We start from the raw sequence: 15,591 nt of genomic DNA, 5'->3' as shown, positions 1-15,591 counted from the left end.
ACAATTTATTATTATCTTTTAAAATAATTTAGTATTAATTTTTAATTAATTTAAATATAAAGTAAAATATTATCACTATTGTTAAGCACACTAATCTATACAACCCAAAGTAAGCAAGAACACAACTCAAGTTTGAGCCTTCCTTCCACTACCATGAAGTTTTCATTTGGTAAATTCTTAGAATCAATCCTTCCATTGGGATGCATATTTAACTTAAAATTTATAATTAAAATTAATATCAACATTATTTTAATGATACTTAACAAGTTAATATTAATTTAAATTAATTATACTTAATATTAAATAAAATAGTCCACAGTCATCAACAAAATATGCAAGAAGACTTGCATATTTAACATCTTCTATTCTACAATTGGCACTCAACTCTGTATATGTCATTTTTACCGTAAAAGTGGCCCAATAAAGATCATGTATACTGTGAAAGTAAATCAAGTATCCAGTGTACTTATCATTTTCACCGTGAAAGTAACCCAATCAAGTGAATAGTGAATTTTCATTTAACTAAAAAAAATAATAATAAATTAAATTTAGAGAAAAATAGAAAATTAAAAAAAAGAATGTGACAAATAAAAATTTAAAAAAAAATAATATAAAAATCAATGAGGTTTACCAAAACTATGCATTTGCTATTAAAAGCAACATTCTATTTGAGAGTGTGCTTCTTTCAAAGATTAAGATGATTGGCGAGACAAGTATTCTTCATGGATAACCATCAACTGTTCTGCTACCTAATTATACATTGCTGGGAAACATTAGCATAATCTCAATTATGCTTTTGTAACAGTAGAGAAAACGCACAAAATTGCTGCATAAAATTAGCACATGAGATGTAGTCAAGAAGTACTAAACTTTGAAGAACGGAGGTTTATTTCCCATAAAAGAAAATATGTAAAAGAAATTATTTTTTCAGTATTTCATTTAACATTCTCAATAAGATATGTTTAAACACATATTGCATACTCTAAGCAAATTCCGTATGTATAAATGGCATGTTGTGTGATTCTTGCTCATGTTAATGCCTTATAACGAGAAATAATGCATTCGTATATGCAATTCTATCATCCACTTCTTAAAACAAATGGAAACATATGTAATATTTATTATTTACCACAAAATTAAATAGATAAAAAATATTGATAAACATGTAAGTGCAACATTTGGTAAAGTTAAAAATTAACACTAACGTATAATACAATGTAAGAGCCAAATAATATATACGTAATACCTGTTCAATGCTGCCATCTTCTATCTCTGTATTGAATATAAGCAACATGAATTCATGAAGTAGATTTTCTAAATCTTCAATAGGAATTGGTGCTGAAATTCAGATAACAAAGCAAAAACACATAAAAAGAGAATAATAGGTGAAGGGTAAGTAAAAATGGAAATTTAGGACATAAAATGTGGGCAAGTAAAAAAATCAATAATGAAATAGAAAGGAAAAAAAATGTAAATAAAACATTAATCTAAAAACCATTGGATCTGGAGAACCACGAGAATAAATCAGCTGAAAGTTGATGGGATTTCTGGAGGGAGTCACAACCACCCCACTGATTTTGGACGGCCATTTGAAGGGCATACCAACGAGAAAGAAGCAAAATGATATTCTCTTGCAAGAAAATCTTAGGGTTTGTTTCTATTCTCCTAAATTGGTTCCCATTAATGGAATCCATTAGAAGAGTCCTTATGTGTGTGGGATCAAAAACATATCCATACAACACACAAAGTGAGGATAGATGAGAGAAATTGTGTTTATATATGAATAGTGTATTGGATGATATACAAGGTTGCGCGAAATGTTAGGAATGATGAGATAAATGAGTTGGGGAGTCCTTAAACGGAAAAATAAATAACCATGTATGTTATTATTAAAGTGTTATTTACTAAGAATAATTTTTATTTTTCTAATTAATTTAAAAACTTGCTATTAAACATGTACTAGTACAAAAATTTGATTTTTGTAATAGATTTTTATAATAAGAATAAGTAATTGATTTAATAAAATGTAATGTGATATTTTTAAAATAATAAAAACTTTTTAACATCAGTTGTCTAAATCCCACGTGGATGGGATAAATTTTAAAAAATTATATGAAATAAATATATAATTTACATAAATTAAAATTTTATGTTAAAAGTTATTTAATTTTAAAGTTTATGACGATAATAATAAAAAATTGAATAATCTTTTATATTAGTTATTTTTAGAATCGCATAAAAGATAGTATTTCTAAGTTAATTGTTATTAGAACTGACGTAAAAAAAATTATATCTTTTATATTGGTCTTTCTAAAATTGGTATAGAACAATTCAATATTTTAAAAATACGTGTCAGTGAAATAATATAAATTAAAAATAACAAACATAAATTTCTATTTGCATTCTCAAACTTTTATTAAAATTTGAACTCTAATCAGGTTTATCAATTTGTTATTCTCAAGAAAAGAAAGTTAATAATACATTTTTTAATACAAATTTTTAATATATTCTTAGTTATTGACTAAAATTTATTTAAAATTATATAGGTTTCACTCTTTTATATTTCTAATTTAATGTTTTTTTAATACTTTTGTAGTTTCTAATAAATTTTAAATAATAATTAAAATATATTTTAAAAATGTTAAAGAATATATAAATAACAATCCTCATCCTCAAAATAATTAAATGTAAACACAATACTTAATTTTTCTTTTGATGGTTGTGACGCTGTATTTTTTTTAAAAAAAAACTATTATACATAATATTATAAATAGTGAAATTCTTATACCGGTGAAATTATATTTTACTATAACAAAAAAAGTTGTTATATACTATTAATTTTCAATTTAAATTTTATAATCAAACATTATTTTTAATTTTTTATAAGTTATGTACATTTCTATATGTTATTAACACTTAGTATTATTTTTATGTTTTTAATATAGTTTTAGTAATCACATTTTTAACAAATTTTTTATTTTAGTCTCATCATTTTTTTTGCTTTAGTCCTTATTTTTTTGTTATAAATTTTGTTTTTAGTCCCTCTTACTTATTTGATACTTCAAGTTTATAACTTAGAAATTTGGTTTAAAAACATCACTTAACCTAATTAAGCTTGTTTAGAAACTAGCACATAAAAAAATAAAATTTTTTAAATGAACAATATGAAAAATTTATTATATTTTTTATATTTTTTTATTGTAATTTTTTCATTCTAAAATATAATAAATTTTCAAAATTAATTTATAGGTCAATCACAATCAATTGAATTTTAAAAATTTATAAATCAAAACTAAAACATTAATCACATAACTAAAATAAAAATTTAACTTCTTAACAACTGCAAAAGTTTAAAACAACAAAATTAAAAGAAATAAAGTCACTGTAATGACAATCAAAGTCTTTCAATTGAGATCTTACTGAGATGGATCAATGTTCTTAGTAGTATATAACTATACTATCTGATAATTTGTAAATAATAATAAATAGGGAGTGAGTTACATAAATTCAATAAAGACATAATAACTACAATAAAATAAAAAGATAAATAAATAACACATGAGTAATTTATAATTATAGAACTTAATATAACATATATATAAAAAAATTATTTTAACTGCTCATTTAAAAGTTTGATTATTATCAAACATCACAAATTTTTAACATTTAAATAAAAATATAATTTCAATCACAAGTACTATAATAAGGTTATATACAAAACTTAAATCATAATAGTTTTTTAAAAAAATTATAAAAATAAATATTAATATAATACTATAAGGATCCCATATAAGAGAATTAAAGCCTAAGATAGTTTGACTTCATTGATAACTCTCTCCTTTAAGGGTAGCTCTATCTTAATTATGTAGCAAGAGGAGTTTTTCAATTTTTTTCATCCATGAAATTAGAAACAGGGAGTTGGAAAACTGAATTAGCTTGAGCATTCTAACTAGTTAACACAAGATTAACCTTAAATAAATTATATGTTACCATCTAACCTAGTCTTAGATTTTTTTTTATTTATTCCTAATTTTCAGGGATTTATTAGGTATAACAGTAAGTGGTAGAGTTACACACTGTGGACAAATGTACCCGTCAAAAGTAATAAAAAAGTTCTAAAATAAGTTTTCGAAATATCATCCTACAATGATTATTTTCAAGTACCAAGAATATCTTAATTTAATTATTTGAACTTAAAAGATGCATAATAAAATAAAATTAATATTCAAATATGAGAGTAATTAAAAAGAATTAAAATAGCCTAACCTCTAATAATAAACTAATCGAGAAAAACCTCAAGCGTACATTTCACTTTTGCACTTTCCTATGTTTACTTTTAGTTTAACTATAATTATGATTTCCTTATGACTGTCAATTCCTCATACTAAATTTATTACTCCTTATGTAGAGTTTCCTGAGGATATCTATGAATTTGCCAAACTGTGGATTTTTCTAGGTGCCCTTCAATCTCTACGGAAAAGGATTCCTTGGTGTAACAGGCCTTGTCAACATAGTTGGTTTATGTTCCTCTCCATTTTCTGATTTTGCGTATGAAGTACGACCTTTCTTGTCTGTATGCATGATTGTGCTTATTACATTATCTTGGGCATGCACATCTAAGTACAGTCATGCTTCTCCAGATGCAAGGGCGTGTTTATCAATAAGCACAAGTGTGCTCACCTTTTTGTTTTGCATTTCTTCAAGGTTCTTCCCACTCCTAAGGGTGATGACTTTGGCTTACTCTTTAGGATTTGGTTTAGGCCAAGTTGACAATGTTTCCAATGCTCTTTGATTTAGAAGATTAGTAATATGTTCGAATTGTGATTTAATCTTTGAAGACTGAGATCTCATTTCATATTTGATTTTTGCAAACCTTTTATCCTCCTTTTCAATTTTTTGTTCCAACTGGACTTCAAGTTTGGACATCCCTTTATTGGAACTATGCACATATTGTAGTATTTGCTCTTGAAAGTTAGACTGAAATTTGGGAGCCTCTTTCCTTTTAGATTTCTCTCCTTAGTCTACATATGGGGAGTGCAATAGAGGTTTGTATTTTGACTTCCTTGGCAATTTTTTCAAGAGGTTGTGTTGTTATTTTGTTATCCCAAGTTATAGTCATTGTCCAAAAAGATTTTCTTCATCTTACTCGAATTCTAGAACTGCAAGAGATCTCGTAGGTTGATCTTGTACTCTCATTAGGGGTTCCAACTACTTTCTAAGAGCCATCATTTGGTTTGTTAGTGGATTGCTACTTTGTGCTTGGTAGATTGGATTGATCTCTTTCTTTTTTATGTCAGTAAAAGCTAGCATACTTTTTACATGAGAATTCCTCATGTTGCTTCATCAATTATGGCCCTATTGGAGAGTAATAGACCATTATATAAGATTTGCATTTGTCTCCACACTGAAAAACTATGGCGATAGCACCTCCTTAAAAGTTCTCTAAATCGCTTCCATGCTTTGAATAACAATTTTGACTCATATTGCTAGTAGTTGGATATTTTATTCACAAGCTTAGAAGATCTTAATGGGGAAAATACTTTCTCAAAAATTGCTAAGTGAGACCCTCCCATGTTGTAATGAAATTAGTCGGTAGTGAGGCAAACCATACATTTGTAACGCCCTAAATTTTGGTAATATTAATTATTATTATTATTATTCTTATATATATATATATATATATATATATATATATATATATTCATATGTGTGTTGATTTATTTGAAAATGATGTTTTATGTGTATTAATTACATTAATATGTGTATGTATGATTGGTTGGGTTGAAATGGGCTAAGTGCCTAAGTACAGGGCGAGATACTGGACTGCTCTCGCTGTAGCGAGAAGGCCCTGGGAGGAAGGACCAGAACTATCGCCTTCTCGCTGTAGCGAGAGACGTCTCACTATAACGACAAAGCGAAAGTTTGAGGTGCATTTCTGGGTGCAGTCTCGCTGTAGCGAGAGGGTCTCGCTACAGCGAGATTCTGCAGAAACCATAGTGCAGTTTTCTCTTATTTTTTAGCTGTAGCGAGAGGGCGTGTCGATGTAGTGAGAATACTTTGCTGTAGCGAGAGTGTTGCGACCAGAAAAAGATTTAAAGGGAGTTATGGTTCGGGGAGAGTAATTTCTCCTTCTCCCTTCGAAATCCCTTCGATTCTCTCACTCCCAAACCCTATTCTACCAATTAATTGCCTCCAAAGCCGTTTGAGAGCAAGATTGGAACTCAGATTTGTGTGGAAAATGCTTGGAGGTGAGTTTTAAACAGTTAGGATTTTTGTTTTTCCTTCCCTTTCTCTGTTCTTGGTAATTTTCGGGGTTCTCATGGAAGTCTTCCATGTGTTTAGGCTGAAAGTCGTGTGGGGAGCATTTCCGTGGTTGAGTTCGGGCGTGAGTCTTCAATCCAAGGTAAGGGGGGACTCTACCTTACTCCTTTATGTGTGATTTGCTGATATTTTGTGTGATATTGTGATGTGGCTAAGTAGAGGGTAGGAAATTGCTGAGATATGTGATGTGGGCACTTGTACCGCTTATACATGTGTGTATATTTGAATGAATATTGTATGTGGGCCCTAGGGCCATGTAATATGAATGAAAATAGGCTAGGGGCCATGTGTCTTGAATGAATTGTGGGTTATGTGCTGTGTGTGCTGTGAAAATAAAATGTGGACCTAGTGCTGTAAAGTTGAACAAATATGGGCCTAGTGCCGTGTACTGTTAAATGTGGGCCATGTGTTGTATACTGAAATGTGTGTGATTGGGGCGTGTAACGCCGTTGTAATGTGTTGTGAATGGTTTAGTGATACACTAGAGGCGTGGGAGATGAGGATAGTAGAAATACCTTGGGGAAGAGGGAGTGGTGGTGACACCGACTGTGGAACGGGTGTACCACGGGCCACACACTTTCTTCCTAACTAGACCTCTAACCATTACCTTTGCTGAGCAACCCGTGACTGCCCACGTGGTATTCGTGAGGCGGGGGTAACCAGCGACCATTCATAGTATAAATCTGTGATCACAATGTCAATGTGAGTGTGGCTGGCGTGAGTATGCATGGGTTCATGAATTGTGCTTATGGATGTGATAATGCTGTCTGTGCTTGTATTTGTTTAATGTATTGAAAATGTGCTGGAGATGAGACTCTATGCTTAATTGTATGTTTTGGTAGTGTAGAGTACTCACTCTTACATTTCTTTTCAGGTAATCAAGAAGATCAGCACTTGACTCAGTGAAAGGGGCAGATGAAACTGCTATAGAACTAGGATTTTAATTTGAAACTAATGTATTTGAATGGGTCATGTAGTAGTGACTTGATAGAAATTGTAACCCCTTTCCTTATTTTAAAATATTTGATGAAACCAAGGGTTGAGAACTTTATTTGAAATGAAATTTATTTTATTCCAAATTTGCGAAATTATGATTTATTGAAATTAAACATAAGGTGTTACAACATTCACCTTTTTAAAGACTGAGAAGGAGAAAAGGTGATGTTGAATAGCTCGTTAGTGATTCTGTTGAATTTGATAGTGTTAGTAAGTCAGAGGAATTTCGTCAGATGGAGGTTAAGGTCTTCATTATGCATTCCTCCAAATTGTATATAATTTTGAATCATGGTAATCAGCGCCAACTTCAACTCAAAGTTGTTAGCTTCTATGTCAAGGGCCGCAATACTTCTAGGGACACCTCCCATGGTGGGTGTCATATAATTCTGATTGACTCTTCTTCCTATCAACTCCTTCCTTTATTGTCACATAGTTCTTTCAATTTCCAGATCAAATAAGCAAGTTACAGAAGACTTAGATCAAATGAGCATATACTAAAAGAGAATAGTTCAAAATACATAATTAGAATAAATTGAAAAAAAATAAAGAAAGAATTGTTCAAATAAACTAAATATGAAATTTTCTTAATATTAAAAAAAGACAATTATCGATAACGGTGCCAAAAACTTGTTTGTATCTAAAATATCGTCCCTCAAGGATTGTATTCTAAGTACCAAGAAAATTCTTGATTTAATTGTTTAAAATTAAGGAATGCATACTAAAAATAAACCTAATTATTTTGTAAATAAAAACTATAAGGAAACACACTTTTGATTACTGATTAGAAAGTTTATGAGGTATGGTTTCACTCTCACACACCTTTATGCTTCTTTTTAATCTAAATTTAGTTCTGGTTACTTTAGGATTATTAATCACTCATATAATTTTTATTAACATCCAATAATCATGCAATAATTAGTCTTTTCTCTAAACTATTACCCTCAATGATCATGCAAGGTAAAGATTTAGGAAAGCATGAAATACCTATGAATTTGTTAATTAAATAATGATTGGAAGAGAAGAATTAAACTTAGTTAACCTAATTCTTTGTCTTGTTTTATTCTGAGTCCAATAACTACATGTGGTATGATTGCTTACTATATAATTAATTGTGATATATTAGAAGTGGTCAATTCCTAACACACATTTGTATGCACTAGAATAAAAACAAATCATAAACATAAATTGAAATTATTATTAAATGTAAACATCACATAAAGTCATGCAAGGGATTCATCATAGCATTAACTATAATTTAGTTACTCATCATATGATAAACAATCAAAACAACTGTAAACAATCCCATAGATATGAAGGAAGAATGCAAACTAGAAAAGGTCTGCCCAAGGAAAGGCAGAGGAAAAAAGTTTTCATTCTTCAAACATGCTCATGATCACTTGCTTGAACTCCGAAGAAGTTTCCTTAGTCTTTGTTAGTATCCTTGCTCTCTATGACTCCAAATGTCACCAAAGGTGTGCCAAACTAGAGTGCCTAAGTCGTGGCCCTTAGTGTTCTATAAATAGGATTCTAGGTTTACCAAAGATTATGGTTGTTGCCTCCAAAAGATATATTGATAGGGTAAATCTCCCTAAAAGAAGATTTGATTTGTCCAAAATTTTCAAATTCTTTACGAATCTCAAAAGAAACCTCTAATTTGGTTGCAATAGAAGGTGAGCACGACTGTTCTTGTCAATATGCACGGCCATGCAAACTATCAAAGCATGATCATGCTTATTGAGAAGTAAGAGCGTACTTAGTGATTTTTTATCAACTAATGCCTAGAACACCTTAATAATTTATCAAAGCCCTTAGCATGCTAAACTGCGAGTTAACAACATAATTAATGTAAAACTTATTCAAATAGGAAAAAAATATATAAAAATAAGCTCCAAAGACATGCTAAAATATAGACTTATCAACTATCAAAATTGAAGATTAAATTGTTGATATATTTACTAAGCCCCTCAAATGGCCTTTATTTCATAAGCTTAGAAAATTAATCAGTGTTTGTAAGTTAGATAATAGCTTGAGGGACTATTTTAAACTGCTATAATTTATCAATTTAAAAGAGGTTTTGTTAAATAGACTGTGTCTAGTATTATTTGACTAAGTCTTAGAATTATTTTTTTTTTCCTAATTTCAATGGATTTAGTAGGTGTTACAGTGAGTGGTAAAGTCATGCCTTGAATGTGTTTCTATTTTAATGGAATTGATTATTATTAAGTATATTAGTGCTTATCCTATTCTGTATGTTGTTGTATTGCTTATAAATTAGGCCTGTGATTAATAAAGTAAACACATTTCCAAAATTTATGTCACTTCTTTCATGCTGCTTCAGGCTTATATTAATATTGATATCTACGAATAGATCCTATACCTCTTTGCTAAGATGCTTTAGATTGTCTATCAAAGAACTTCATAATTGTCTAATAGGAAATGTAGGATCTAAAGTATTTATTAATGTTGCAAGCGCTGGTGCTTGACTAAATGATGGTTGCATCACTATAAATAAGCAATCTTTCTTCAAATGATCTGTCATCCACACTGATAATAAGCTCCAGTATCACCGAAGCAAGTTCCAAAATGAAATCTACCACAAGTGGAACAAGGATGAAAATAATATTAAAATTCCTTAGCGAATGACTTGTTTGTGATGATCTTCCTTATCTGATATATGACTATTTTCAATACCAAAAGATTGTGTGCCAAAGCTACCATTTTGTGTTTTTTTCCCTTTTCTATCCATGACAACTTGGAATGACCTCACTACTCTAGTTCAAGTGACTACTACATTGTTTCTCTACTCATGGCTTCTTACAAAAATCTAATGTACGTCCTCTCTCCTTTTGTCTCTATTCAATTCTAAGTGACAAAGTTTAAACCTTTACAAATATGACAGATCTCTACTTAATCTTTTTGTCATATACTTTGTTAGTACATTGTGCCTGAGTACATAATTTACTAACAAAATTATATTATCACTATGTTTTCAGTTATTAAGACATACAACCTAAGCTTTAGTACCAACTATGTCTTGACCCAAAATTGGATCCATGACCAATGCATGGGTTAAGCTACTTAGAAACACTGCTTAACCTGTCAAATCTATTTAAAAAAATAATATATAAAATAATAAACTTTTCCAAAATTTTGACAATTTTTTTTCTATAAGTTGAAATATAATAACTTGTCATAATCGATGTATAAGTTAACCACAACCAATTGGATTCTATATACTTATAATATCAAAACTAAACAGCTTTTACATAACTAAAATAAAAATCTAACTTCTTAACAACTGAAAAATGTTCAAAACATAACAAAAATAAAAGAAATAAGATTATCAAAATAATAGGAGCCTACTAATATTACTTGGATAAATTGATATTTCTAATATCTTGTAACTCCACTATTTGATGATCTATAAATAATAAATATATTAGGAGAGTGAGTCACACAAACTCAGTGAGAGCATAATAATCATAGTAAATAAAAAACAACAACAAATAACACATGAGTAGTTTGCAATCATAGAACTCACTTATAACATACAATTTTAAAAGAAATTAATTCAAACTATTCTTTTAAAAGTTTGGTCATGATCTAAAGTTCATAAATTTACACAGGTAAATAAAAATAATTTCCATCGCAAGTACTATAATAAAATACATATATACAAAATGAAATCATAATATTTTTCTAAAATATCATAAAATTAAATGTCAATATAATATTATAAGGATTATTTATGAAAGAACAAAAGTCTAAGGCAGTTTTGCGTAATTGATGACCCTTTCCTTCCAATAGTGACCTCTCCCTTAGGAGTAGCTTCATCTAATAAGTAGCTATCTCTTTTTGCTTATGTAATGTCATAATTCATCTTAATAGAGATAGTTCCACTTAGTTGATAGTCTTCTCTATACCCTCTGAGAGTATAACTAGGTGCACATAAATCGTTATTTCTGTTAAAGGTTATGGAATTTTAACATAATTTTTCTAAAAAAATTTACATCATAAAAATCATTTTTGTACACAAATCAAATTTATTTTCAAATCATAAGAGTTTTAACACATATGTCTCATATCAATATCATCAAGTAAAGTTAAAATAATTACCTCTTTACACTTTTTAAATAAAGTTAATGTAATTTAACAAAATCCATATCACAGTAAGTTTTCATATGATCAAGAAATAATTGAGACTTGTTTCTCCAAGAAAATAATTTTTTTTGCAATAATACATGATAAATAATATGAATAATAATTATAAAAATGTTATTATGATCATTATTTACTATAATAATGAAAAACCAATTAACTACTCCAAGTCTTTAAGAAAAGTGATAGCCAACTAATTAATACAAATAATATTTAATAAAAATTTAAATTAACTTCAATAATAAAATTTCTACATTTATACTCAAAGATCTAAAATGTATATTCTCTAAAAGTAAATCAATAAAGAAGAAATATTCTCGTATACTTGAGTTGTGAGCATACTTTAAAAATCCATATAAAAATTTTCTTTGCAATAAGTAATACCCCTTTCTCCTTAGAGTACTAGCCCTAATACTAAAAATTCACTCAAAAATATTTATATGAAAAAGAAAAAGAAATAGATCATACCAATATTTTTTTAAAATTTAAAAAAAAAGTAAAAAAATGAATGTTCACATAGAAGCATAAGAGAAACTCTATTTAAGAGAATAAAAAATAGTCCACCCATGTAGAGGAATGAATTTTTTTAAGTTTAAGAAGTTGGGACAAAAGAATGTAAAAGTGAATTAGAAGATAGAATAATGTGGCACAATAAATAGAGTTGTACAAGATTGAATTTTAAACTAATTTATTTTATTTTTTAAAATTATTTTAAAATTTGAATTTGGTTTAAATCAATTTTAAATTAGTTTTAATTGAAATTAGTTTTAAATCTAGTTTTTACATTAAATTGGTTTTAAATTCAATTTTAAATACAATTTTTAAGACAAAATTGATTTTTAAAATAATTATAAATTTAATTTTTAAAGCAAAACTAATTTTTTGGTGCTGCTCTATTGCATTAAATTAGTATATTATTAAAAATAGTAATATTTATTATTTATATTATTCTTTATAGAAATTTTTATAAAATTTTTATTATTTTTAACTTAATTTTAATAAATAGAGTTGATGATAAAAATTTAAATTTAAAATTTATAAAATTAAATATTAATAAAAATATTATGATATAATATTTAAAAATTAAAAAGTAAATTTAAATATAAAAATTAATAATTAATTTAATAACATTTATCATATTTTTATATATTTAATATAATAATTATATTTTTAAAATATTATTTTAATTTTTTAATCTAAATTATAAAAATTAGGCTGACAAAAAAAGATATTAGTAATAAAGCGTAATCATGAAAAAAATTTGTTAACTAATTTGGCACAAAAATAAAATTAACTAAGAGATTGTGTTATTATGCACAATGTAAATTTTGATAAATAAAAAAAATTAATTTGAAAAAGAGAATTTAAAACACCTATACAATTAAAAAATATAAGAAATTAAAAAATTAGTTCAACATGCATTTAAAATTTTAAAATTAATTTAAAATTAGTTATGAATTAAATTTGTATAATTGAATTTATTGCACGGAGTTCTATCAATAAAGAGAGACTATAACTTCTTTATGTTATTATAAATGATTGTCATTATAAATATTTTACCAACCTATTATCAAATGTCAATTTTTAATTGAATTGCTTCGATTAAAAATATTTAAAAATAAAATATATTTTATTCTTAAAATTAAACCTTTACATTGATTTTATCTTAGTTAAGAAAAGAGTATTGATAGAGAAAAGAATATTAAAGAAGAGAAGGAAGTTAACAAAGAAGAAAAATAAATGGAAGCAGTAGAGAGAGCGAGCCTAAACTACATGTCAATTTTATATATAATTTTTAAAGTAAAAATAATTTTCAATATAATAATAAATTTAAATTTTAAGGTAAATCTAAATTTATTGTACTGTTTTATTATATTAAATTAGTGTATTATTAAAAATAGTAATTTTTATTAATTATATTATAATTTATAGAAGCTTTTATAAAATATTTATTATTACTTTCAACTTAATTTTAATAAAAAGAGTTGATAATAAAAGTTTAAATTAAAATCTATAAAATTAAATATTAATAAAAATATTATGATATAATATTTTAAAAATTAAAAAGTAAATTTAAATATAAAAGTAATAATTAATTTAATAACATTTATCATATTTTTATATATCTATTAAAATAATTATATTTTAAAAATATTATTTTAATTCTTTAATCTAAATTATAAAAATTAGGCTAATAAAAAACATATTAGTAATAAAGTGTAATCATGAAAAAATTTGTCAAGTAATGTAGCACAAAAATCAAATTAATCAAGAGATTGTGTTATTATGCACAATGTAAATTTTAATAAATTAAAAAATTAGTTTAAAATGTATTTAAAATTTTTAAATTATTTTAAAATTAGTTATGAATTGAATTCATATAATTGAATTTATTTTACGGAACTCTATCAATAAATAGAGAATATAACTTTTTTATATTATTTTAAATGATTGTTATTATAAATATTTTACCTACCTACTTTTAAATATCAATTTTTAATTGAATTATTTTAATTAAAAACATTTAAAAAATTTATTTTATTCTTAAAATTAAACCTTTAGATTGATTTTATCTTAATTGAAAAAAGGTATTGATAAGTAAGAGAATATAAAAGAAGATAAGAAAGTTAAAGAAGAAGAAAAACAAATGGCAGCAGAAGAAGCAAGTTTAAAATACAGATCAATTATATATATATAAGTAAAAATGATTTTCAATATAATAATAAATTTAAATTTTAAAGTAAAAGTAATTTATTGTATTGTTTTATCATATTAAATTAGTGTATTATTAAAAATAGTAATTTTTATTAATTATATTATAATTTATAGAAGCTTTTATAAAATATTTATTATTATTTTCAACTTAATTTTAATAAATAGAGTTGATAATAAAAGTTTAAATTAAAATCTATAAAATTAAATATTAATAAAAATATTATGATATAGTATTTTAAAAATTAAAAAGTAAATTTAAATATAAATAGTAATAATTAATTTAATAACATTTATTAAAGTAACTATATTTTAAAAATATTATTTTAATTTTTAATCTAAATTATAAAAATCAGGCTAATAAAAAAAAATATTAGTAATAAAGCATAATCATGAAAAAATTTGTTAACTAATTTGGCGCAAAAATCAAATTAATCAAGATATTGTGTTATTATGCACATAGTAAATTTTGATAAATTAAAAAATTTTAATTTGAAAAATAGAATTTAAAACACTAATACAATAAAAAAATATAAGAAATTAAAAAAATAGTTTAACATACATTTAAATTTTTAAAATTAATTATAAATTAAATTCGTATAATTAAATTTATTGTATAGAGCTCTGTCAATAAATAGAGAATATGACTTCTTTGTATTATTATAAATGATTATTATTATAAATGTTTTGCCTACCTATTATCAAATGTCAATTTTTAATTGAATTGCTTTAATTAAAAAGATTTAAAACATTAAAAAAATATTAGTAAAAAATAAAATATATTTTATTCTTAAAATTAAAACTTTAGATTGATTTTATCTTAATTGAGAAAAAGAATACTGATAAAAAGAAGAGAAGGAAGTTAAAAAAGAAGAAAAACAAATGGCAATAGAAGCAGCAAGTTTGAACCACATATTGATTTTATATATAAATTTTAAAGTAAAAATAGTTTTCAATACAATACTTAATTTAAATTTTAATGTAAAACTAATTGAATGTACTGCTTTATTATATTAAATTAGTGTATTATTAAAAATAGTAATTTTTATTAATTATATTATAATTTATAAAAGCTTTTATAAAATATTTATTATTATTTTTAACTTAATTGTAATAAATAGAGTTGATAATAAAAGTTTAAATTAAAATTTATAAAATTAAATAATAAAAATATTATGATATAATATTTTAAAAATTAAAAAGTAAATTTAAATATAAAAGTAATGATTAATTTAATAATATTTATCATATATTTATATATTTAATACAATAATTATATTTTAAAAATATTATTTTAATTTTTTAATCTAAATTATATAAATTGGGCTAATAAAAAACATATTAGTAGTAAAGAGCAATAATAAAGAAATTTGTTAATTGATATCATGCAAAAATCTTATTAAT

At 25.4% G+C, this 15,591-nt stretch overlaps 1 protein-coding gene across 1 annotated transcript; it reads right to left on the bottom strand.

The window, feature by feature from the left end:
• Positions 1-692: 692 nt before the first annotated feature.
• On the bottom strand, positions 693-1,694 carry LOC113870140 (pre-rRNA-processing protein TSR2 homolog). The gene is made up of 3 exons (XM_027506739.1): positions 1,496-1,694; positions 1,247-1,338; positions 693-749 (listed from the first exon to the last, which is right to left on the bottom strand). Exons 1-3 carry the CDS (start codon positions 1,692-1,694, stop codon positions 693-695), a joined length of 348 nt encoding a protein of 115 aa, XP_027362540.1.
• Between the last annotated feature and the right edge of the window lie 13,897 nt (positions 1,695-15,591).

The sequence above is a fragment of the Abrus precatorius genome, unplaced genomic scaffold (assembly GCF_003935025.1).
Source record: "Abrus precatorius isolate BTA unplaced genomic scaffold, Abrus_2018 Scaffold6, whole genome shotgun sequence".
Lineage (NCBI taxonomy): Eukaryota > Viridiplantae > Streptophyta > Magnoliopsida > Fabales > Fabaceae > Abrus > Abrus precatorius.
The sequence above is the reverse complement of the archived record's forward strand: the minus strand, read 5'-3'. Positions and strand labels throughout refer to the sequence as shown.